This window comes from Podarcis filfolensis, assembly GCF_964270895.1.
Source record: "Podarcis filfolensis genome assembly, chromosome: 2".
NCBI classification, from domain to species: Eukaryota; Metazoa; Chordata; class Lepidosauria; order Squamata; family Lacertidae; genus Podarcis; species Podarcis filfolensis.
The window spans coordinates 46,633,240-46,656,994 of record NC_139605.1 but is presented as its reverse complement, the minus strand read 5'-3'; the positions used below and the strand labels follow the sequence as shown (position 1 = coordinate 46,656,994).

Below are 23,755 nucleotides of genomic sequence, written 5' to 3'. Positions count from 1 at the left end.
CACACAAAGATGAGTTTTGAAATGTATCTGTCTCTGTATGTTGGCAGTGTGCTGTAAGGCTAAACCCCCTGAAGCTGTAGTCACAAATAAATAGCCACAGATAAAGCCTTTGGGCTGTAAAATTAATCTCATGCCTAAATCAAAGTTGAGTTCCCACTACAATGAGAGAAAATTGCTAACCAAATCCACCTGGTAACATTTGATTGTGGGTGCTTCCAGTCAGGTGCTGAATATTGCAAATGGGTTAATCAGATTTTGCAACCCAGTCATTGGCAACATGGGGTTGTTTTTTTTAATAGATAGCTTATCTAGTTTTCCATGGAACAGGTAAGTCCAGATAAAATGGGCGGAAATATGGGCTGGAATTTTAATGCCAGCGATGTCCTGCAGATGCTGCGCACAAAGATTTCGAGATGCAATTTGTGCAGTAGTGAGTACAAAGAAAGTTGATGTTGCAAATGAGGCAGACTTAAAATAGAATGCTTGTGGGTTGAGTTTCTTTTCATTTGTGATGCAGAGAATTCTATTTGTTGGGGAAAGAAGCGGGGAGGAGAGGGAAGTAAGGGAAGAAATGGGAAGTAAAGAGGGAACTGCACTGTAAGCTCCACACGGGACTGTTGACAAAAGCAGACCTCCAAGAAGTTCAAGGTGCAAACATGCTCCTCACAAAGCTACAATTCCCAGATTTCCCTGGGAATGTGGATTGATCGTCAGACAGCTCCAAAGATTGTAGCTCTGTGAGGTGTATAGGGGTCTCCTGACACTTCTCAGCAGACTTAACAAACCACAGTCCCCACAGTCTTTGGGGGAAGCCATGTCTGTTTAAAGTGGTATGATACAGATTGAAATGTATAGTGCAGACAGGGCCAATGTTACAATTCCCAGCAACAGTGCCCAGAATTCTTTGAGTGTAAAATGTGTTCTGAATGTGCTTTAATGGTACGGGGCAGGATTTAACTAAGGAGCCCCATCAGCATAAGCCCTGCAAAGGGACTTCCACTTGTGCAGTGGGCCTTTCCCTGTTCTCTTCCCCCTCCAGGCCCCCTAAATTGCCTAAATGGGGCAGGATGGAAGAACCCCTAGAACAGCACACAGGAGGGGGAGGAGGGTGGTCATTCTGCCTGGGGAAATGCTTGGCCTAACAATCACCTTAGGATCATGTTGAACTCTTCCCATAGCGTCTTCTCAGCTTAAGACTCCTAAAAATTCAAAGAAATTTCTCTTCCATGCCACTCCCTCAAGAATACAACAGAAAACCAGGCCTCACTTTTGTAGGGGGCAGGATATTTTTAGGGAGGGGATTTTGGCACAAACTTAGTTTATTTGCCATTTATTGAAGGACTCGTATTGAAGGGTTCAAATACCCAGATGCCTAGCACTGAGGGACAAGGAATCCCTGCTGGAGACAAAGAGATAATGACAAACAATAAAAACCTTCTGTATGCATTAATTCCCTCCCATTACTTGCATTTAGATCATTCAGACTAAATTTCGAATCGTTATCTCATATATTTCCATCCATTCTTCAACCCATTTTGCTCTATGAAAAGCTCTGCCTTTCCCTGCAGACTGTCCATGTGCAACATGCCAGTTCCCTCTCAAGGAGGTCAGTGCAAAAACTTTGCAATTAGAAACCAAGTAATCAAATAAAATCCATCAGGCCATAAAGGTTCTCGTAACAACAGCTTATGCACAGAGGGGCTACCGCCTGAGGAGAGGACTCAGCAGATTTAGGCTTTGCATATGAACATGAAAGGTTATTACAGAGAAGATCTGACCCACTTCCTTCACTAAAGGATCCTACTTTCCTCTATATTCTCTTTTGTTACACTGTAGGGAGGAAAGAAACTTTTATGCAGTGAAGAAAAATTAGCCTAGAGGGTGTGTTCTATTTTCTCACATATCTGTACAATCCCAATGAAAAGGAATAGGTTGAATATGCATTTGGGCAAAGCTTACAGTCAATGATAAAAAGACTGAGTGAGAGGGAGGTGTCTCCAGTTATGCACAAAGTTCATGCTAATGGCAGAATCTAGTTATGTTTCCATTTCCATGTAATTTCAAAGATGGAAAGACCTTCGATTTGATAGATGTCTTCAAGTAACAATTCCCCGTCTCTCAAAGCACAGCAATGGTGAAATTAAGATTTTCTTTATTTCTCACCAAAAGTGTCAAACGACAAAAAGCATCTCCCCTGCAACTTGCTTTATGTCAGGACAGCAATTAGACATGCTGACCCTCTAAACAAAAGCAGGAAGTGGTGCCTTCTCTATCAAGGTTGCTACCTCATTTGCCTTCCTACAGCCCTAATAGCTGCTCACCCATCTCATCTTTTCTCTTGCCCAACTATCAGAGAACGGTCATGGGGGTCTTTATTAGCTCTATCCTTTGACCAATGCCTGAGCTCATAGAAAACCTTGCTTATCAGCAGGTGCTTAGATGAATTTCCTTAACTGGACCTATCCCTGACTCTCAGGAGTGTAACATCTTCTCTTTATCTCAGGGATGGGGAAATTATGGTCCTTCTGATATTCTTGTACTCCCAACTCCCACCATTTCTGACCATTGGCCATGTTGGCTAGCTATGATGGGAGTTGTGAGTCCAACAACATCCAGATGGCTACAGCTTCCCCATACCTTCCCTAGCCATTTCTGGGTATCAAAAGAATGTACCAGGCAGTGCTGGAATGAAAAGTCTCTTCCATCCACTGCAATAGCAAAATCATGTTCCCCTCCAAATTGCTGCTCTAGGCGGCCTCTCTATGGACAGTGACACCTAATGGCAAGGCTCTCCATGCATGGCTTTACTTGCTTACCATGTTCTGGGTCACAGCAGGATTCCAAAGTGCTCAGTAAGATTTTCCCCAAGGCGCGCTTAGATATGTTCTTCAAAACACAAAATATTAGGGAACATTTAGCTTCAACAGAGGCTTATAGGCACACTTCTAAAGAGAAAGCACATTAGTAATCCCTAAACAAAAAAGGAAACTCAATACAATATCTAACAAAAAAACCCCCACCTCATATTCATTTTTTTGTTTATTTAAAAGATCTGTACTGTGCCTTTTCCTTACAAAAAGCTAAAGACTGCTAACTATAAACTGGCAGAAACATGATTTATTTTTAGCATTCTTTTATTCTTTGTCATGTTTTGACCAAGAGATAAATTCTAGAGTGCAGTTTCAGAGAGTAGTACCTATGCAATGATGCATGGAAACACCTGGGTGCATGGTTGTACACAACAAAGAATGCAAGCAGAGGATATGGAATAAAAACAGCATTCAAAGTGATTGTGGGCTAATGGCATAATACTAATGGCAGTTTAAGCAAATGTGTAAGTGGATAGCATATCAATTTGCAATGGAATAAGTGGGTCCAGTTCACATATGGCCCCAGCACATGAGTTTTGTGCACATGAGGGTTTAGCCTACCACATCACTTGTAAAACTTGTAAAGTATATATAAGGAGGCCTCTCATGTCAACCTGCTACCTGTTTGGGGGGCACTACATGGCAGAACAGAGTCTCAAACAAAGACGTGCTCTCCCAAGCCCACATTCCCAGCATGTTTGCACTTGTGTCTCAGCGACATCTATGCTAACTTGGTTATGTACACAGAATGGAAGATAGCAGGATCCCCAAGGACATGCTCTATGGGGAGCTGGCTTCAGGTACCAGGCCTCTTGGCAGACCAACTCTGCCTTACAAAGATGTCTTCAAATGTGACATGAAGGCTGGAACATCAGCCCCACTGTGTGGGTATCCCTTGCAGACGACTGGAGTGCCTGGAGACAGACAGTCAGGTTGTGTATCCACAGCAGTGCCCAGAGGAGAAATGACAGCTGAGAGGAGTGCAGAGAGAAGAAACGCCATGGTGCATCTGTAACAGTGAAACCAGACACCTTCATCTGTCCCACCTGCAATAAAACATGTCTCTCCCATTTGGTCTCTACAGCCACAGCAGGCACTGTAACTCTCCAACAGTTTGACTTTACCCCCGATGGCGCACTCTTCCATTGTCTCTCGAGACAGATGGATGGAAACAATGGATATCTGAACACAGCTTATCCATATGTGATCAAACTGTATTACAGTGGTACCTCGGGTTAAGAACTTAATTCGTTCTGGAGGTCCGTTCTTAACCTGAAACTGTTCTTAACCTGAAGCACCACTTTAGCTAATGGGGCCTCCCGCTGCCGCTACTGCGCAATGTCTGTTCTCATCCTGAAGCAAAGTTCTTAACCCGAGGTACGATTTCTGGGTTAGCAGAGTCTGTAACCTGAAGCGTCTGTAACCTGAAGTGTCTGTAACCCGAGGTACCACTGTATTTTGGCTGGCACCGAGATAACAGAGGAGTGAAAAGCAGAAATACATGAGTCATAGGCAGCAACAGATACTCTGAGGCGCAGAAGCAAGGACTGGACCTCATGAGAGTGAGGAATTTTTCAGGACGCAGAAGTCCTCTCGAAGCCAGCTTTGATGTCTAGAAACCCCCCCAGCCCCCCTCATCTTCAAATATTCCTATCCATCAGTGAAAGCAAGAAATGAAACCGTTCTCCCTCAGGGTTACAAGAGTGCCATTCAGTTTCATGTGAGAGAACAATAGCCTTACCGATTCCCAAGACCCTAACAATGTGGGGGCATTCTGTGCATTCCCCCCAGGGTGCTGTAATTCACCCTATTCATTGACAGATCTTATCACCATCTAGAGCTACAATATATGACAGCATACAGGACTCATGACACTGTTCTCAGAGTGGTGTGACACACTGTTTGATGGATCGTCTGCTAAGCCGAGATGACTTTCAGTGAGACTGCCGGTCAATGAGGGACATGTCACAGAATCCTGACACAGAACGCAGCAATGCTTTCTGCCAATCATAATCAGTCATGGCGCTTTAATAGCGTATCCTTTGTGGGATTGTTATTGATCCAAAGAGCAAGCACTGCCACACTCAGGATATGAAGGCTCGGCTGAGCCGGGCAGCGAGTTAACATAATAGAAAAAAGCTACACTTACTCTGGAGAGCCTCCAGAAGCATGGAGGCATATTTCAAGCATGATAAAGCAATCATCAAGTCAATCACATTCAGAATAAATAACAGCTTTGCATGTATTTAAAAGCAAGAGGAGTGAACTCCAGATGCAGATCCAGAGCAGGTCCATTTGCTTTGTTCAAATGGTTTTGAAAGACCTTGCTTCTCACAGTCACCATGACTCCAGTCCTACGAATCAATGAAAGCAACTTTTTAAAATTATCTACTCTTAACGTCTTGTTGTATATATAATATTTGTACAGCTTGTTATATGTTTGCTGTGCTAACAGGTGAAACCAAAATCATCTGATCACTAAATGCCCTAGGATGCTTTCAGGTAAATACATGTGTCTTCCATTCCACTAAAGGAGGAAATCCATGCCATGCTGTGTCTACTGTTCTGTCAGCACAAGCAATTTCAGCCTGCCAGATGGAACAATTGTGCACAGAGAAGGGATGGGGAGAAGTTCGATTCAGCTTGAATTTAGAGGCATATCTGTTATATTTGCACTTCCTGAAACAATTATGAGAACTGAAACACAATCATCCTTCAAAATTCCATATTTTGTGACACAGATCTCCAACCAATGCTTATAAAAAATACACACATTGCAAGTAAGTGTGCATAAAAAATGAATGTAGTAGTGCAACTAACATACCAACTGTGCTACATTAGGTAAAATAGCTTGCAAAATGTGTACATTGGTCAAAACTGCCTGGGATTGAATCTGGGACCTTCTACATGCAAATTATCCCAAGCACAGATTATCCCATGAGATCACCCACTCACTTGCCTGCCTGGATAATTTTTTAAAAGTTTTATTGATTTCCTACCCCTACCCTCAAGCATATCATAATTCATGCATTCACATGAGCATTCATACAACCTTGTGGGAAGGCTCCCTTCCTTGCTTGGGTAGATATTTCCAATATTCTTTAAAACACTTAAAAAAAATGATATGCACAGCTTCTGTCTAGCACATAAATCAATCTCTCTCTTTCTCTTTCTTTTAAAAAAAATCTTTAGGAATAACATTAACTAGAATGGTAGCTGCTTACAACCTGATCAAGCCAATTACCCACCTTTTAATATAGACATGTAAAAGAATAAAATAGGAAAGTGAGCAGACTTTCCCATCTTGTAACCATCCTTTTTCTGCATGTTTGTACAGCACTGATGCTGGATCAGGTCTAGCATTTCCATGGTTGTGCTAATGATGAAGCTGCCACCATTATTACTGCTTTTTAAAAAAGCAGGGTTGGAGAAGTTGTGATTCTCACAATGCTGATTTCCGTGCAAGGTATCAAAGGGGTGTGCACTCCCCCTTTAACTGCTTCTTCTTCCCTGCACTCCTTATGTGCTTGGAGTGGGTGGGAGAACAATGATGGGAGGAAGGGAGTGCAGGGGTAGAAGATTTAGAACTCCTTCCCTGTCTATTGCTCCTTCCATCTAAATCACATAATAACTTGAGCCAGGGATAGCTCAGTTGGCAAAGCACAAAACTCTTAATCTCAGAGTCGTAGGTTTGAGCCCCACATTGACAAAATATCCCTGTATTGCAGGGGGTTGGTCCCTTGTGATTTCTTCCAGCTCTACAACCCTGTGGTTCAAAGGCAATGAGAAGTTCCTCCCCTCTTCGGATGTTCACTTTCCCACTTTCCCAGACTTGGGTCTTCTCCAAATGTATAGTTTTGCCCCACTCACACTAAACATTTGCATAGCAGCTTTAAGTGTTCAAAGCACTTCGCATGGGTTAACTAGTTGCAATCTTTACAACAACCCTGCAAAGTCAGACAGTATTATTATATGTGGGGGCTGAGAAAGAGTGCCTAAGGCCACCTAGCGAATTCATGGCAGAGGTGAGATCCAAACCAAGGGCTTCCTGATTTGCAACTCAGTCTTTTAGCTGTGATGCTACGACAGTTCACATGAAGTAGCCTTGTTAAGAAAGCTACTCGCAAGAAGCTTTCCCTCTGCACAGACACACCAATCAAATACTCTCAAGCCCTGGTATCAACTGCTCTGAATGGGGAAGCAGATTAACAGTTATTTTAGATCAATCCAAAGCAATCTCAGACCTAAACCTTCCTTAGGAGAGAGAGAGGATGAATATCTCTGATGGGAAAGCTATTCATCTGGATGTTTGGGCTGTCATTTCCTAATGCAGCCATGCGCTGCCAAGCTTTCCTGCAGCAAACTCAAAATGACACTGGATGTGGCCACCTAATGGAAAGCTCATGGAAAGATACACGGTTGTGTATCCATACGGAGGGTCAGGGCCAGACTCTCAGCTACCTCCCACTATTTTCTTGCCATACCAGGTCCCGAAGTTGCTGAAGCAGCTGCAAAACATCCAAGAGCTTTTCTTCCACCAGGGACAGCCTTACTCTCTCTGTCTCCAACATCTGCATCTCCATCTTCAGCAATTCAGTCTCCTCCAACTTCTGCTGCAGTTCCCCTAGCAATGGGCCTTTCATCTGGACAACGATAGATGACATGAAAAGTACTGGAGCACAAGCATTAAATGTATTCCCCAACTCTTTAATCAGCGGTAAATGCCCATTATGAACATGAACTTAATTTTGCCAAGTGGAAAGTGTCACTAAAGGATATAGTGAGTAGGAAGTAAAGGCAAAGATCCGCATTCTGGGCCTTTACTGTGGTGGCTTCCTGATTGTGGAATGCTCTCCCCAGAAAGACTCACCTGGCACCATCATTATATGTCTTTAGGCACCAGGCAAAAACATTCCTCTTTACCCAGGCTTTTAAATAATCTATGGCCTGTAAAAGTATTTGGGAGAGGACTGTTGTTATTATGACTATCTTATTATTAGGCTGCCTGTCAGTATGCTTTTTATTGTGTTTTTATCACGGATGTTCTGCAACGTGTTTTTAATGTTGTCTACCGCCCTGGGATCTTTTGATAAAGGGTGGTATACACACTGAATGAATGAATAAATAAATAAATAAAAATGGGAATTTCATGGGCTGTTTAACATAGCCAAGATCGTCTGGGGATTTCAGGTTTTCTGAGTGTGCCTTGTAGGTTCACATATATTTTCAAAAGGAAGCAATACAGATAGGATTGACCTCTTCCACCACCAATTCTGTCCCATGGCTTTTATTGCACCTGTATGCCTGGTGGTTCCGCTGTAGCAGAAATAAAATCAAGATCTCAGCTGGTGTTTTTCATTCTCCTTGAGCCATTAGTATTTTGCAAAGCCCTTACTTAACTAAACACATGCTTCACTGCACTCCTGTGAAACACTTTTGATTGCTTAAAGTTTAAGTGTATGAACCATTTAGCAGGAGAGAAAATATTGGCATATACATTAACTTCAGGGGGACCACCTGTGTGATCAAGTTAAACATGCACTTTAGAATTGCTTGCCTCTTTCTTTTAAGAACATAGTCAAGGGCTTCATTGAATTGAAGGTCATGTCAATACCCACTTCCACCCAGCTGGGTCTAAGTAAACATCTTTGTCACCAAAATATTCATTTCCTTCACATGCGCACATGCCTAACCATGCCTACTCAGAAGTAAGTCCTAGTGAATTCAATGGGGCTTATTTCCAGGTAAGTGCAGTTGGCAGTGTTAATGTTACAATGCAGGAAGCAGAGCCACTGAATCTTGGCGCCTGTGCTGAATACAGTGGTACCTCAGGTTAAGTACTTAATTCATTCCGGAGGTCCATTCTTAACCTGAAACTGTTCTTAACCTGAGGTACCATTTTTGCTAATGCCACCACGCCACCACCGTGTGATTTCTGTTCTCACCCTGAAGCAAAGTTCTTAACCCGAGGTACTATTTCTGGGTTAGCGGAGTCTGTAACCTGAAGTGTCTGTAACCTGAAGTGTCTGTAACCCGAGGTACCACTGTAATTCAACACACAAGCTTCATCTTGAATCTTCTGTGTGGTCACAAGTTCCATTCAGTTTAACAGCTAATCATGGGGCAATGCTCTTGAACATGGACCAGTTCGTGCTCTATTTAAGCAATACTGTCATTATTATTTTTAAAGGAGAAATATGTTCCCCAAAACTGTGACAGCTTGCCTATTTAATGAGGACACTTCCAGACAAGCTGTTTATTCAGCATTTATATGGGGAGGTATCCAACATAGTGCCGTGGTAATAATTCAAGCAGCACAAGCATTTAAGCTTGCCAGATGGAATGATCCCCCCCACTCCCCTGTGTTGTTTTAGGGGCTCTCCTGACCCTTGTGGAGCCAATTTGTGCAACATAGGAGCACAGGGGGAAGAGAGGGGGTGTGCCCCCTTGCACTAGCATAAATCCTTGTGTGGGCTTCCACTAGTGGGGCTCATCAGTTGAATCCCACCCACAGGTATGTTTGCAGGAAGATTAGACAACATTGCATCAAGCAACTGTTGTTCCAGGCTTCCCAATGCATTTCCTCATCACTTTCCTTCTTGCAAAAAGGCCAATTTAGAGTGAGGTGGGGAGGAGAACCATGTTGGTTGCACAAGAGCTCCAAATCAACTTTGTGACAGGTCAAATGTGCCTCACAGGCCCCCCCCCCCAAGGTTGTTAAACCATGTCTTAGCCTAGGGCAAATGCTCCTTCTCAGCTCCTCTGTCAATCTGCAGTGTGGGTAGAGGACATCTGCCAAGCAGTGATTTCTGCACTCCCATTTCCACATGCATTTCCAATGCATCGAAACACATAAACAAATAGTTGCCCTCAGCGTTTGTCTGTATCAGATTCGCCTCCAGGGAAGTACCGTATTTTTCCCTCTATTACACGCAGATTTTTTCTCCTAAAAAGTAAGGGGAAATGTCTGTGCGTGTTATAGAGCGAATGTGTGGTCCCTGGAGCTGACAAGCGTGAGTGAAGGCAAAAATCAGGCAAATATCAAATCGTCCGGAGAAGGGAGGAAAGAGGAAGCTGCTGCTTTCCTGCATTCTGCCTCAGGGTCTTACTGCCCACCCGCTTCTGTTTCCTTACTGTGTTTGCTCAGACGGAACAAAGAGCAGAGAAAACCCCTCCCCTCCAGGCAAGCAGAGTGGAAAACAGATTCCTCTCCGTGCGTCTGGGACTCGAAGGCAACATGCAGGTTGGGGGGGGGGGGAGAGAGAGAGAGCGGGCTGGCTTGTGGGGGGGGGACTTTTGCCTTCCTTTCCTCCCTCCGGTAAAACCCCTCTCCTGCATTCTTAGCCAGCTGCTTCTCTGCACACCCCTCTCCTTGTCGCTTCTATGTTTTTCCTTCCCTCCCTACTTAAAACGTGGTTCCAATCACGGATCCACATGGATCCTCAGGATCTTTGCATTGAGTCACCCCAAATTCACCATCAGATCACATAGCAATGATCTGATGCAAAAACAGGGCTGCAATGCTGCAAAAACATGGTTACAAAGCACGGATCCACATGGATCCTCAGGATTTTTGCATTGGGTCACCCCAAATTCACCATCAGATCACATAGCATGTCCATGGCTACAGCCTGCACCAAAAAAATCACGCACCCACTGTTTCCCGGGGCTGCAATGGTGCAAAAACATGGTTACAAAGCACGGATCCACATGGATCCTCAGGATCTTTGCATTGGGTCACCCCAAATTCACCATCAGATCACATAGCATGTCCATGGCTACAGCCTGCACCAAAAAAATCATGCACCCACTGTTTCCTGGGGCTGCAATTGTGCAAAAACGTGGTTACAAAGCATGGATCCACATGGATCCTCAGGATCTTTGCATTGGGTCACCCCAAATTCACCATCAGATCACATAGCATGTCCATGGCTACAGCCAGCACCAAAAAAATCACGCACCCACTGTTGCCTGGGGCTGCAATGGTGCAAAAACGTGGTTACAAAGCATGGATCCACATGGATCCTCAGGATCTTTGCATTGGGCTACCCCAAACTCACCGTCAAATCACATGTCTGTGGCCGCAGCATGAAGCACAAAAATGATACATCCACTGTTTCATTCAGAATTTTTTTTTCTTGTTTTCCTCCTCTAAAAACTATGTGTGTGTTATGGTCAGGTGCGTGTTATCGAGCGAAAAATACGGTAGCTATGATTCCCAAGAACAGTGTGACTCTGCGGTAGATTACTTTCAATGCACTCCCCCCCCCCAACTTGGTCTAGCAAGGTTATTTTCCTATTCACTACTGACACATTACAAGAGAGGTGTCCCCAAATCCAGAATCCATTTCAAAGTCTATATTTCCCTCTATCCATTAAACCAGTAGTAAGGAACCTTTTTCAGACCAAAGGATGTGTTCTCACATTTATGGACCATCTCCTGGGGCCCACAATGGTAGGCAGGGACTAGGGATGCAAGACTGCCTGTTTTGGTTCTCTCGCTTCTCATTTTTCAAATCTTAAAATCAGTTCTCCACATTTCTGCAGGAAATTTTCATTTAAAACAAACAAAAAAAAAAACTCTCATGAAAATTCCACGGCACTTGTGCATATTTATCCTAATAAACACATTTTTGACTAACGTACGCATTTTTGCAAGCAATCACTCCTAATACGATGCATGTTTGTAAGTTTTTAAAGTAATATATTCATTCCTGTGCACTAATGTTCACACACACACACACACACACACACACCATTGGTTGGAGAACTACATAGCAAAACCTGGATATGCGTGAATTTTGATGGATTGTTTTGGTTTGGTTTGCGTATTGTTTCAGAGAGTACAAATCCAATAGATTCAAACTGAATCTCTCTCCTGTCCCCAGCAAGGAGAGGCAGATAGGGTGGAACCACAGGAGTGGTCTGTAGAAGGATCTGTCCTGGACAGAGTCCCAAATGCCAGCCAGAGAGGCCAGGAGGACTGCATTTGCTTCACGTGAAGCAATTAACAGGACAACACACCAAGACCCTCAAAAACTGTGTCCCTCTTTAGCCACGCTGTCGGATCTCTTGAGCTTCAATTCGACACATGCTTACTTTGACTGTGTGAATATTCCACAGTGTTCTCTATTCTCCGCCTGTTTCTCCTTGTTTGGAACAGATAAACAAAGGCAATTACGAGCTCTCTTGCAAGTATCCACTAGTCCTCAGCTTATCAAGAAGCTAATTGCTACCTGCCTTTTCAGAACCAATGAAGAAATTCCACAAAGCAACTTGGGGTCTTTATCATGTTGGACACACACAGCTTGTTTTCTCCTTGATCAATGCTATTGAATGGTGCTGTAATTATTGTACAAACTGTGCTGCAGCCACAAGTTCATAATTTTCTTTGAAGTTTATGTAACACTACAGGCTGGATGCAGATGGTAATGCTTCTCATCCTTTTAATCATGGTTGCTGCTACAGATTTTTAAAGGTCCTGGTGGCAGAAGTGCAATTGGAATTGGCCAGGATCCAAATACGCTGGTAATGGGCATCTCTGAAAGCCACTATTACATCACAATTGCCACTGGAAAACAGAGAGTTTTGAAGCGCAATCCAGATTATCACCTTTAGGTTTATGCAAGGCTTAGAAAGGGCTATTTAGACTACTACCGCACTCCCATTTCCTCCCAAATACCAAAAGCACATTCCCTCCAACAGCCATTGGAGGCACACAGTTTTTAAAAATTGGTTTTCTGGATTGCAGCTCTACAATATGGTTGAATATAGAATTGATGTTGCATAAGGTCCATCCATGGGACGCGGGTGGCGCTGTGGGTTAAACCACAGAGCCTAGGACTTGCTGATCAGAAGGTCAGCGGTTCGAATCCCCGCGACGGGGTGAGCTCCCGTTGCTCGGTCCCTGTTCCTGCCAACCTAGCAGTTCGAAAGCACATCAAAGTGCAAGTAGATAAATAGGTACCGCTCCGGCGGGAAGGTAAACGGTGTTTCCGTGCGCTGCTCTGGTTTGCCAGAAGCGGCTTTGTCATGCTGGCCACATGACCCGGAAGCTGTACGCCAGCTCCCTCGGCCAATAAAGCGAGATGAGCGCCGCAACCCCAGAGTCGGCCACGACTGGACCTAATGGTCAGGGGTCCCTTTACCTTTAAGGTCATTTTGAAATAAAGACAACAGATTGGTTCTGATATAATGGAACCCTAGTTTGGTGCTACATGATCAAAGCCCCAGTCCATTTAATTCCCTCTCCCGCTCTAGCCCCCTCTTTCACTTTTGATTTGGCCATGATTGCCCACTGTGGATGCCACATCAAACTATGGTTTAATGCAAGATTGAAACTAAGGAAGGGAATGAGAGTGTGGTGGGTGGAGGGAGGAGGATGTGCACATGTGAGTACTGGGTCCATTCACACACCACCAAACCATGGTTTGACATTATTACATGACCATGGTTCCTCCATGCAAAGATAGTGTTTGTGTATGAGCAGCTTTTATGCCCAATTGCTTTTGCCTATATAAAGATTAGGCATCTTCTTGGTGGATGAAAGCAACTCCACTTTTTGATTCATTTGTCTAGCAAAAGCCACGTATTAGTCTCTATGCCACTGGCAATATTTTATCACTTTCGGCTTGGTAAAGCATCAACTTATCTTCAAAATTTACTAATGTTTTCTTCAATCTATCATTTATGACCTGACACCTTCATTAAGCTCTTTCTTTGGAGGACAGCTCTTTGAATTTACTGCTGCTACGTACTGGAGCATACTTAAAAAGGAATCAAAGTTAACAACCTTTTTCATCTCCTGGCCTTTGTACTTTTAGATTGGATCAATTATTGATCCATACGTGTGGCTGTTACTCTTGGCCGGCCTGCAGCTGAAGGGAACTTTGTTGTGCTTCATTTGTTTGAACGGCCTTTAAAGGTACGGTTTTGAACGCATAAATAAGAGCACACCATGCCATTTAGGTACAGTTTTAGCAAACTGCCTACAGAAAGTGACAGTCTGGCAGTAATTCCTATATTAACTTAAAAGCTTTATGTATAATTGAGTAGGAGGCTATTTCAGCCCACTCTTAGATTTTATTCCAGGTTCAGAGATGCTTGATATTTACTGATGGGGGGGTATCATAATTGTTACACTATAAAATTATACACACATAGTCCAAGATGCACAGATCATTTGAAAATTCTGAGAACTGAATCATTCCATCCAATTTTTGAGGCATGGAATCTGCCTCTTAACAGTAATCAGCATAGATTGGACAGACTACTGGACTTTGGGACTTCAACCTACACATGCCCAAAGCAGCCTCATATTGCATTCTTGTTGAAGCTATTATTTACATGTACTGTATCTACATACAAATATACATTCCCAATATATACTGTGTCACTCCACAGTGGAAGGACAGTGTCACGCAACAACTCTCTGCTAGCAAGCTATGGAGGATGTCGTAAAAGAATGTGGGTGATATCCAGCAAGACAGTTACACTAGTGCAAGGATTTCTGCTTGTGCAATGGACGTTCCCCTCCCTCTTCTCTCCCCTCCACACCCTGTGCCCTCCCCCGAATCTATTCCAAAAGAGTTGGGGAAACAGATTTGGGAGGGTGTGTGTGCAGAGAGAATTCCTCTCGGAGGAGGGGGGGGGGCAAGTTCTGTCCTTGCGCTGGCTGATCTAATTCACTAGATAGTGCCCTATGCGTTTCAGAGTCTTGTTGAGAAAGAGACAGAAATAGAGATTAGCATTGGCTGTGATCCAGAGGGCTGTGCAGCAGCCAGCAGAGAGAGAGTGGCATCCACCTGTCCTCCTACCACTGGCATCGCTGTGGTTTACTAGGGGGCAAAGGCGAGAGGTGATGGAAGGGATGGCTGGGAGATTGGCACAATGCAGATGCACTGGGAGAAATGCTGCATTGGCTCCACCAGTTCACCGAACTCCCCGCCACCTCACCCCTCCTGGTAAGCCGCAATGGTACTTGGGAAGCCAGGTGTGGCCCTGGTGTCCCTTTTTGCCAGCTGCTCCCGATACTGTGCAAAAAGTGAACATGCACAGCAGAGCTTCTGAGCACCTCCAGCTGAAACCACTTGTTTGACAAAAAACTCCTGAAATGTGAAGGGTTTTTGGAGGTCGCTTCTGACAAAAGCTGTGATCAGAGACAAAACAAGGAGATCAGCAATATTCATGCACTCTATTGGATCTCAGCCAGTCTTCAGTGACACACTGCATTTGCTCCCCCCCCCCACCAAAAGGCATAATACACACACATCTACCTCTTCCATATTTGTTCCCAGTGTTTTCACTTCTTGCCCTTTCATCTCAAGCTGTTCCGTTAACTTTGAGAGTCGCTTAACTAGTTCCACAATGGTGTTCTCACGGTCGTCCTTTCTGATGTTCTCAAAGGAGGCCATCAGCTTCTTCAGAATTGTGTCATCACACCTGTGGGCAGAAAGACTCCAGTGACTGTGTGTTTCTCCACTGTAGCTTCATAAAGTTAGAAATGAACGCTCTTCGTTGCACAGTATAAAATATTTGAACTGTGCACCCCTGGGAACAAAATCCCTTTCTGAAACAAAACAGGATTCAACTGCATAGACAAGAAATGAAAGCATGTCTTTCTCTGTCTTTTGCTTTATTTTTGATTGTAAGTCACTTTGGGTTGCTCTGGTCAAGATAAAGCGACTAACAAATTTAAATAATAATAATAATAATAATAATAATAATAATAATAATAATAATAATAATAATACTTGTGGAATCTCCACCATTTGAAAAATAGGCCATGAGAAATAATTCTGCTAATGAAATGTGGAATTTAGAACTAATAAGAAATTGTTTTTATTTAAAAGAATTTATTCACCAAATTGTGGAATGCAATTGTGGTTGCAATCCCAGAAAGTTATGTGCTTAGACAATGGGGCATGGGGCATGCAGCTGGAGATATCTTTGAAGTTCCTCTACAGCAGCAGCTCACAGGGTTTTACAGGCAAGCTGGTTTTCGTGTTTAAGGTCAGCTTGCCTGTCGAGTTGCGTGAGTGACTACAGTGGAAGCTGCAGAGACACCTTGGCTTGCATGCACAGTTCTCCCCGAACGCGCTGCTATGCTGTCTAATATTATAGGGCTTGGCATTACTCTCTGGCGTTGAATCAGATTAATTTCATTTACCATCTGAACCTTGTAGATGCCAGGGAAAGCAGTGTGGGAGGCTCAGTTCTCATCCCTAACATCTACTTGAATCAGATGGATTTAATTAACATATGTTCTACAACTACAGGGGATAATCACTGATGTACTCAGTGTACTACCACCCTTTTGATTTGATACAACTATATTGCATGTTCTGCTTCAAATGCAACTGTACCTGCGATACATCATTAATTGCCCCCAGTAGCTTTCTCAGACAATGAAGAAGTGTCCTACAAAAGCTCTCGTTGGGACATACCCACTACTGCAACAGGGAAGTCTGGCGAGGAGTTTCTTCACTTCGGCCACCTGGGATTGCTGTTCCCCTGACCATTTCTCCTCTTCTTCATCAGAAGCAGCCTGGCCTTCCACAGAACGAAACATTTGTTCTTCCCCTGGAAACAAAGAACAACCTCTTCCTAAAATCTAGCGGCGCTCACTGTAACACCTTCTTCAAACAGTAGTTTCAAATGAGATTCAATTTAAGCAAGATCAAGTGGGTAATCTTAAATGAATAATTGGCAGAAATGCTAAAAGTTTCATTACTAGATAGAAGAGAACTTCCCCTTGGGAAGACTTAGCCAAAATGATGACTCTGTTACATTAAAAAAAACAAAACAACACCCCAAGCTCCTGTCACTTTCTTAATTGGCTCAATATGTCTGAAACTGCCTCTATCTAAGCCCTTTGCAAATGAATGGAAGGCACACTAAAGTACCATTCCCATTCATTACCGCGGAGTTTGCTCAGGAGGAAGTGAAATACTATGTCAACTTCTGCATCAGAGTCGACTAGTGGCAAGCCAAAAAGAGTCTGAGAAGGCTTCCTGGTTGTGAATGGATCCCCGCTCAGCCCTGTTCCAGTATAGGACCAAATACTAGTCCTTGGCCCTGCCCACGGCCATCACATCCTGTCCCCATGCTCTCATATATATATTTCTTATTTTTTCATATAAACCAACCTTTCCCCCAGATCCGAAACATACTGTAAAACTAGCCCTCCCAAAAAGCACATGAATTAACACAAAAACGAGCACTAAACTTCCACTAGATTTCCAAAGGTTGCTTTTGCAGTATGTGAAAGGCCATGTAAAGCACAAAAATGAATAGGAAATGAAATGTCCGGAAGTGCCCTCTAAATGCAACGAAAGTCAGCATATAAGAACAAACAGATAAAATAACAATAAGGAGTGGGGCAAGGCCATGAAGAATTTTAAAGATAAGAACAAGAAGCTTGTGCAGGATCTGGTAGTGGATAAGGAGCCGGCGTAGGGGTTTATGAAGTGATATAGTCAGAGTGATGAGAGAAGGGAATTATGTTGGAAGCTCAGTGGTACAGTGTCTGTTTTGCATGCATGCAGAATGTCCCAGATTCAATCCCTGAATCTCTCAATAGGGCCTGGGAAATGCTACTGTTTGAAACCTTAGAGTGTTGCTGCCAGTCAAGGTAGACAATGTGAAACAAATGGACTGATGGCTTTGACTCAGTACAATGAAGCTTCCTATGTTCTGTAGCAGCAGAATGCTGAACAGAGGTCAGAGGATTAAGGTGAGGCAATGGAAGAGCAGGCAGAAAAGTCAGTGCAGCAGGGGGGCAGCAAGTGGTGAGCAGGGTGTGAAGCAGAGCTTCCGCAGTGGGGACACAGAGGAAGGACCGTATTTTTGCAATGCTGTCAAGTTACAGAAGCTCGCAAAGGAGGAGAGGCTTGCAGCTTTTAGGCAGCATCACTCCAATTCCGGCTATGTGGGTGTATTCACAAGGGAGAAAGAAATAGGCTGAGGGATTAAGATAATTGCCTGCTTTATAGACATGGATTTCCTTACAGACTTGAGTTGGAAGAGTGCTGCTGGCCATTACTCACACATTCATCGCAAGTAGCTGTTTTGCAAACTGGAGTGCTAGGTTTTTCCGTTAATCACAGTACGTGTCGCAAGGGAAATACAAACAGCCTTCTTCTCGAGAGATGAATCTCTGCCACATATGCTAAAAGAATGAGTTCCATTAGTCGTCACCTGCATTGCCTCAGCTCAGTACTTGGCTGAGCAAGACGGGGCTTCTGCTTTAACAAGCCTGTTTGGTTTTTTTCCTTTTTCTTTCTATGTTGGTTTGACACTTGATGCCTCTCTTTAACATTAAAGACAGAGCTGTGGAATTTGATGTGCATGTATATTCGTGGCATCTTTCTACATTTCAGGTTCAAAAATGTGCTAGTTTGATCCATCTGCAGAAAGAGACTGAAACCACAGAGAATATAAGGCTCCCAACTGGAAAGGCAAAGTGTTAGGAATCCAATGAAATAATGAGAATCTAAAGTAGAACTGTGTCTGCAAGGGCTGGGTTGACAACAGCAGATGGACAATGTCAATTGACAACAGTAAGGTCTCACTTCCAGCATAATAAAGACCATATCAGAGCCCCTTCTCTGGGTGTTCCTGACTTCAGAAGTTAGTTGACCAGTCTTTTTTGTGTGTGGCAGTGACAAAATTCTCTCCTTCCCTAAATATGTTGGCCTGGCATTGCCTTTGCTAACTTTGAGGTGCCAAATTCCACCTAGTTCTTTTGTTGCTTTAAGTGATATCCATGACCCAGTTTAACATTTTTATTTGCTGCTTTTATCTAGTTTTCACTCTCTGGTCCTGTTGTTTTATTGGCCATTCTCATTTTGCTGTTTTGTACAGTTCTTGCAGTTTCACTGCCTTTTATAGCAGATGCTGCCATAAGGCCTCCTGATGAAAGGTTTAGGCTACAAATGCAATAAATAAATGACTAGTGTTGTGGGCAGTGAGAGATGTTCAGCTACGATATTTTGAAATGAAGCCTCTTGGATCATGTCACATGCTTGTTGTTTTGTACCAATTGTTTGACAGGCATTTAAAAGAGATGGCACAAGGCTGGGTTGACAGAGAAAGCAGCAGAGAGTGGTAGTGGGAGGTGGGGGGGAGGGGGTGACTTCTAATATCTTCCTATGCATATTTTGCTGCCAGCGATGAGACATGCTGAACAATTTTCATGCTGCCCAGGAGAGGGCACTGTTGTAAAACAAATGAACAAGAAGCCAATACAGTTTGACCAGTTTAGCAGAAAGGAAGTTAGTGTGTCATGTAAACTTTCCTCCTCTTCTACTGCAACAACAACAACAACACACACACACACACACACACACACACACACACACACACAGGCTAAGTGTGCGAAACTGAGAGAGTCAGAAACTCAGACAGGAGGATAAAGTCGGTGGCACAGGGGAAAGACATCATTTGACGGAACACGCCCTCAGCCCGGAAGTGACATAGCACAAAGTGTAAAGCGGGGGTGGGGGGAAGTGTCATTCTGAAGAAATACAGCCTTCCATTTCAATGTAACTCCCAACTCTTCATTAATAGCAAACACAGAAACATGGTAGCAGGAGCTTAACAAAACAACTGACTGCAGGGCTGCAGGATAACAACAGAAAAGAGCAGAGTGAGAATACTGTACTACAAGCCTGCATCCTTATTGCTATGGATGCAAATTTCCCTCACACATCTCCCTTTCCTTCATAAATCCTCTCTCTTTTGGCACTACACAAATCCTCACTGCTCTTCCAGCTATGATAGACAGCGCTGGCTCAAGACATTTTGCTGCCTGAGGCAAAGGGCAAGCTCTCCCCTGCTCCCACCCCAATTCCATGTACAACTACCAACCAGACTTGCAGTTTAATCTTATTTCAGTACTTGCAGCGTCTTCCATTGCACCAGAGGGCAGTAGGCGAGGCTGGGAAGGGCAGGGCAGACTACATGGCATTCATGACTCTGTCCTCCCAGCACCTTGCTGCCCCATCCCCATCATCTTGTTGATATCAAGCCATATCTTCAGAGGAATTTGGCCACCCTCCAGGTGCCCGGCTTGAATCCTTGTGACCTCCTGTCTGCGACTCCCGGCAAGATCAAGGGAGGTCTCCAATCGGCGATTCTCCTCAACGTGAAGAAGAACACACCACTCCTCCCCCTCCTCCATTCCCAGGGGGGGGGGAAAGAGACAGACAGAAATATATATTTACATGCCTTTATTTCTGTCTTTCCTCAGTGCAGAGAACAACATGTCTGCACTCTCTGATACCCAGCTGCAGAGAGAGAAAAACTCCACCCATGTACTTCCAGTACAGGGTCATGTGACACTCTGAGCTAACATCCGGTGCTCAGAGCACATAATAGACTGTCCCTTCTTCCCATGGTACAGTCCCAAAACATCAACATCCTGTTTGGCTTTCCAGCCATCTGGAGCACTCAGCAGCATTGCTCCTTTTTCGTAACAACCTCCCCCAAAAGAATCAATGCATGTTGCGGCAAGCAAAGCGTGATCCAGAGAAGAAAACAAACAGTTGTTATACACATAACACTCCCCTGTTGTTTCAGTTCCACCCTTGGAACTACCCGCCACTGGTTTCCCCAGTGTACCTCTCTGGTTGTCTGGCTTCCAAGGAATGAGTGCATCTGCATTACCTTGGCTAGCAACTCTCTGTTGTGTCTTTGTCTCTGACTTAGACACAGCTCCAACCTGTCCTCAGTTGTGTACAACAGCAACACATGCAACAGCTAAATTAGCATACTCTTCTGAGTACCTTTTGGGTGGTTCACCCTTTGTGACTCTCTCAGACCTGCGTATGAGGTGCTGATCCTCTCTGCTCACTGGTTCAGTCTCAGGACTCTTAGGAGAACCAGTTCCAACGGTAAACAGTGGTTCATCCTTCAGTTGTGAAGGCCTATCCATTGTGTGAGACTTCCTCTCAATGACTGTGACAACTGAGCTCTCCGAGCTATCAGTGTCGCTCTCAGTACCACTGTACTCTGTGAAATCATCATCATCATCTGAATCGTCCTCTGTGGGAAATGTGTGAACTATCACTCTCTCCTGTTCAGGAGCACTCTCTAGAAATTTTGTGAGAATCACCTGACCAGATTCAGACAAAATTACTCTGTAGAGACCCTTTTCATACCCCACAAAAATGCCTCTGGCATTCTTTACTCCACCTGGAGCTTCTGTCCTCACATGAGACCCAAAAACCTTGAAATGGGCAACAGAAGGTTTTCTCTGGAACAGTTTCTCAAAAGGAGAACTTCCCAACTCTTTTGAAACCTTTCTCACCCACGCATGACAAAACGACATGAGTGACTCCGCCCAGAACTCATGTGGCAGATGTGAACTAAGCAATTGCGCATTCATCCCCTTTTGCAATTCTTTGTTCACTTTTACACAAACACCCCTGTTCCACGCTTCCGCTGAAACAGCAATCTTGTGTCTGATCCCCTTCTTCTGCAGGAACCTCTGGAAATCCTGTAAAAGAAAAATCTGCTTCTCATCTGTCAAAAGACAATCAATGTTAGCATCATGCATATCTTTAACTTTGTCACAAAACTCCTGAAACCTTTCTAAGGCTTCCTGTGGTTTCTTTAACACATAAACCCAGACAAAGTTAGAGAAATGATCCACACACACAAGATAAAATCTTGCATTGCCTCTAGATGGTTCTAGAGGACCAATCACATCAGCATACACCCGCTGAAACGCTCTGTCGACCCTGGCCACCTTCTTGGCGCTCGTTTTGGTCACACCTGCAAGAGAAATCACGTTAGACTCAGAATTACATTCCATGTAATCACTTTGGTCAAAGTCCAACAAATACAGTCCACCTTTCTGTCTGGCAGAAAGATATAACTCTCCATCTTTGAAGATCTTGCAGCTCTCAGCATCGTAGGACAATCTCAGTCCTCTCTTTGCAATCTGCGAAACACTTAGCAGATTGAACTTCAATTCAGGAACCAAGTAAACATTTTGTATTGTCAAGTTCAGACTCTTAAGATACACAGATCCAACCCCAGTCGCCTCCAGCTTCTGACCGTTGGCTTGTTCCACAGCGAAGCTTTGCTTCTTAAACGTCGAAAAGAGTCCTCTGTGTGGGGACATATGAACCGTCGCTGCAGTGTCGATAATAAACGCGTTCCCAACATCTGGCGTGGTTCCTTTCGCCATCAAAGCCCTTGCAGGTTCCACCATAGGCTTGGTACGACCTTTGCCTGACGCCTCAGGCTTTGCTGAGCGGCCCTTCGCTCCTTTCGGCTGGCGTGGCTTCTTGCAGCTCCGCTGAAGATGCCCAGCCTGTCCGCAATTGTAGCATCGGACAACGTTCAAAGCTACAGCATCCTCTCCAGTAGCAACATCAGTGGGGGAATTAGAACTCCGTTCTTCCCTCCCCCTGTCCTTCACTTCCAGTGCAGCATGCCAGCTGTGTTCATCCTGAACCACGGCACTCAGGGGCACTCCCCCCTTCTTGGCATCCATGCTGAACTCAAGTCTCAGCTCTCCACTCCTGAGCTAGTAAAATCCCAAAAGCTCCTTTTGAGCTGTCTTTCTGCCTGTCTCTCAGGCAGGCAATTCTCAAAGCTGTCTCAAAGTCAAAACAACTTTCGCTTTCCCGGCTCTGACTGAGCCAGCCCCAGGTGTCAGTAGTTTTCCACTGCCCGACTGTCGTTGCTTAGCAACCTTCCCCGGGACGGGAATCCTTATCTCACCACAGGAATTCCTGGTATGCAAGCCTTTCTTTCAGAGCTTGTTTTTTTCAAACGCAGCTCTTTCTTGTGAACCAGAGAATTAAACCATTCTGCGTTCACTTTTCTCTCTAGCCCGAAATGCAGCATACCTTTTTGGGGCTCCGTTGCCTTGAAACACACTCCTCTTGGTGTCCTTCCGTCTGTTCAGCTTCTGGCTGCAATGCAGACGTTATCTTCTTTCCTTGGTGCAGAGGATGGCACACGATCCATCAACCTCTCACCTCTCATGCTGATTCCAATGGATCAGATAACCAGCAGCGTCTGCTACCATATGTTGATATCAAGCCATATCTTCAGAGGAATTTGGCCACCCTCCAGGTGCCCGGCTTGAATCCTTGTGACCTCCTGTCTGCGACTCCCGGCAAGATCAAGGGAGGTCTCCAATCGGCGATTCTCCTCAACGTGAAGAAGAACACACCACTCCTCCCCCTCCTCCATTCCCAGGGGGGGGGGGGAAAGAGACAGACAGAAATATATATTTACATGCCTTTATTTCTGTCTTTCCTCAGTGCAGAGAACAACATGTCTGCACTCTCTGATACCCAGCTGCAGAGAGAGAAAAACTCCACCCATGTACTTCCAGTACAGGGTCATGTGACACTCTGAGCTAACATCCGGTGCTCAGAGCACATAATAGACTGTCCCTTCTTCCCATGGTACAGTCCCAAAACATCAACATCCTGTTTGGCTTTCCAGCCATCTGGAGCACTCAGCAGCATTGCTCCTTTTTCGTAACACATCTGCCAGCTCACCCTGGTGACAGATCAGTTTAAAATGCTCCAGGCAGCAGTCTACATTTCTTGGTAATAAGAGTTCAAAGAAGAATGGTCAATGGCGGATCAAGCAGAGAAGATTGACCCACAAGCCAATGATGAGGCTGACCTCCAAGATTACATTTTTGTTTTAGGAGTCACTGGGGTACAGTAGACACCCAGATTAGCTCTTTACAAACACACAGGAGGCATGAACTTATAAGCAGCCTTCCTGCCTGCACAGCTAAACAATCATTCTTGTCCCTCACCCCTGCCCAAGAATGGAAATATCTTTTCTGCATGGGTTTGTTCTGCAAATTGCTGACCACATTAGCCCACAGTACGCTAAAAGACATGATC

General features: G+C 44.3%; 1 protein-coding gene and 1 long non-coding RNA gene across 10 annotated transcripts in view; one reads left to right on the top strand and one right to left on the bottom strand.

The window, feature by feature from the left end:
- The window catches only part of EFCC1 (EF-hand and coiled-coil domain containing 1), a 65,754-nt gene that overhangs the window by 1,336 nt on the left and 40,663 nt on the right, over nt 1-23,755 (bottom strand). The window contains exons 4-8 of one of the 8 annotated variants that reach the window (XM_083603036.1): nt 16,316-16,451; nt 15,146-15,311; nt 7,355-7,513; nt 2,817-2,886; nt 1,150-1,199 (exon numbers count right to left, since the gene is read on the bottom strand). In XM_083603036.1, coding sequence (XP_083459162.1) covers nt 1,186-1,199; nt 2,817-2,886; nt 7,355-7,513; nt 15,146-15,311; nt 16,316-16,451 — 545 coding nt within the window. In that variant the 3' untranslated portion in view covers nt 1,150-1,185. The remainder of the gene's footprint in view (nt 1-1,149; nt 1,200-2,816; nt 2,887-7,354; nt 7,514-15,145; nt 15,312-16,315; nt 16,452-23,755) is intronic. The other 7 variants (XM_083603039.1, XM_083603034.1, XM_083603040.1 and 4 more) reach the window with 7 other exon arrangements.
- Nucleotides 1-23,755, top strand: part of LOC310757671 — a 52,007-nt gene that overhangs the window by 13,914 nt on the left and 14,338 nt on the right. The window lies entirely within an intron of this gene.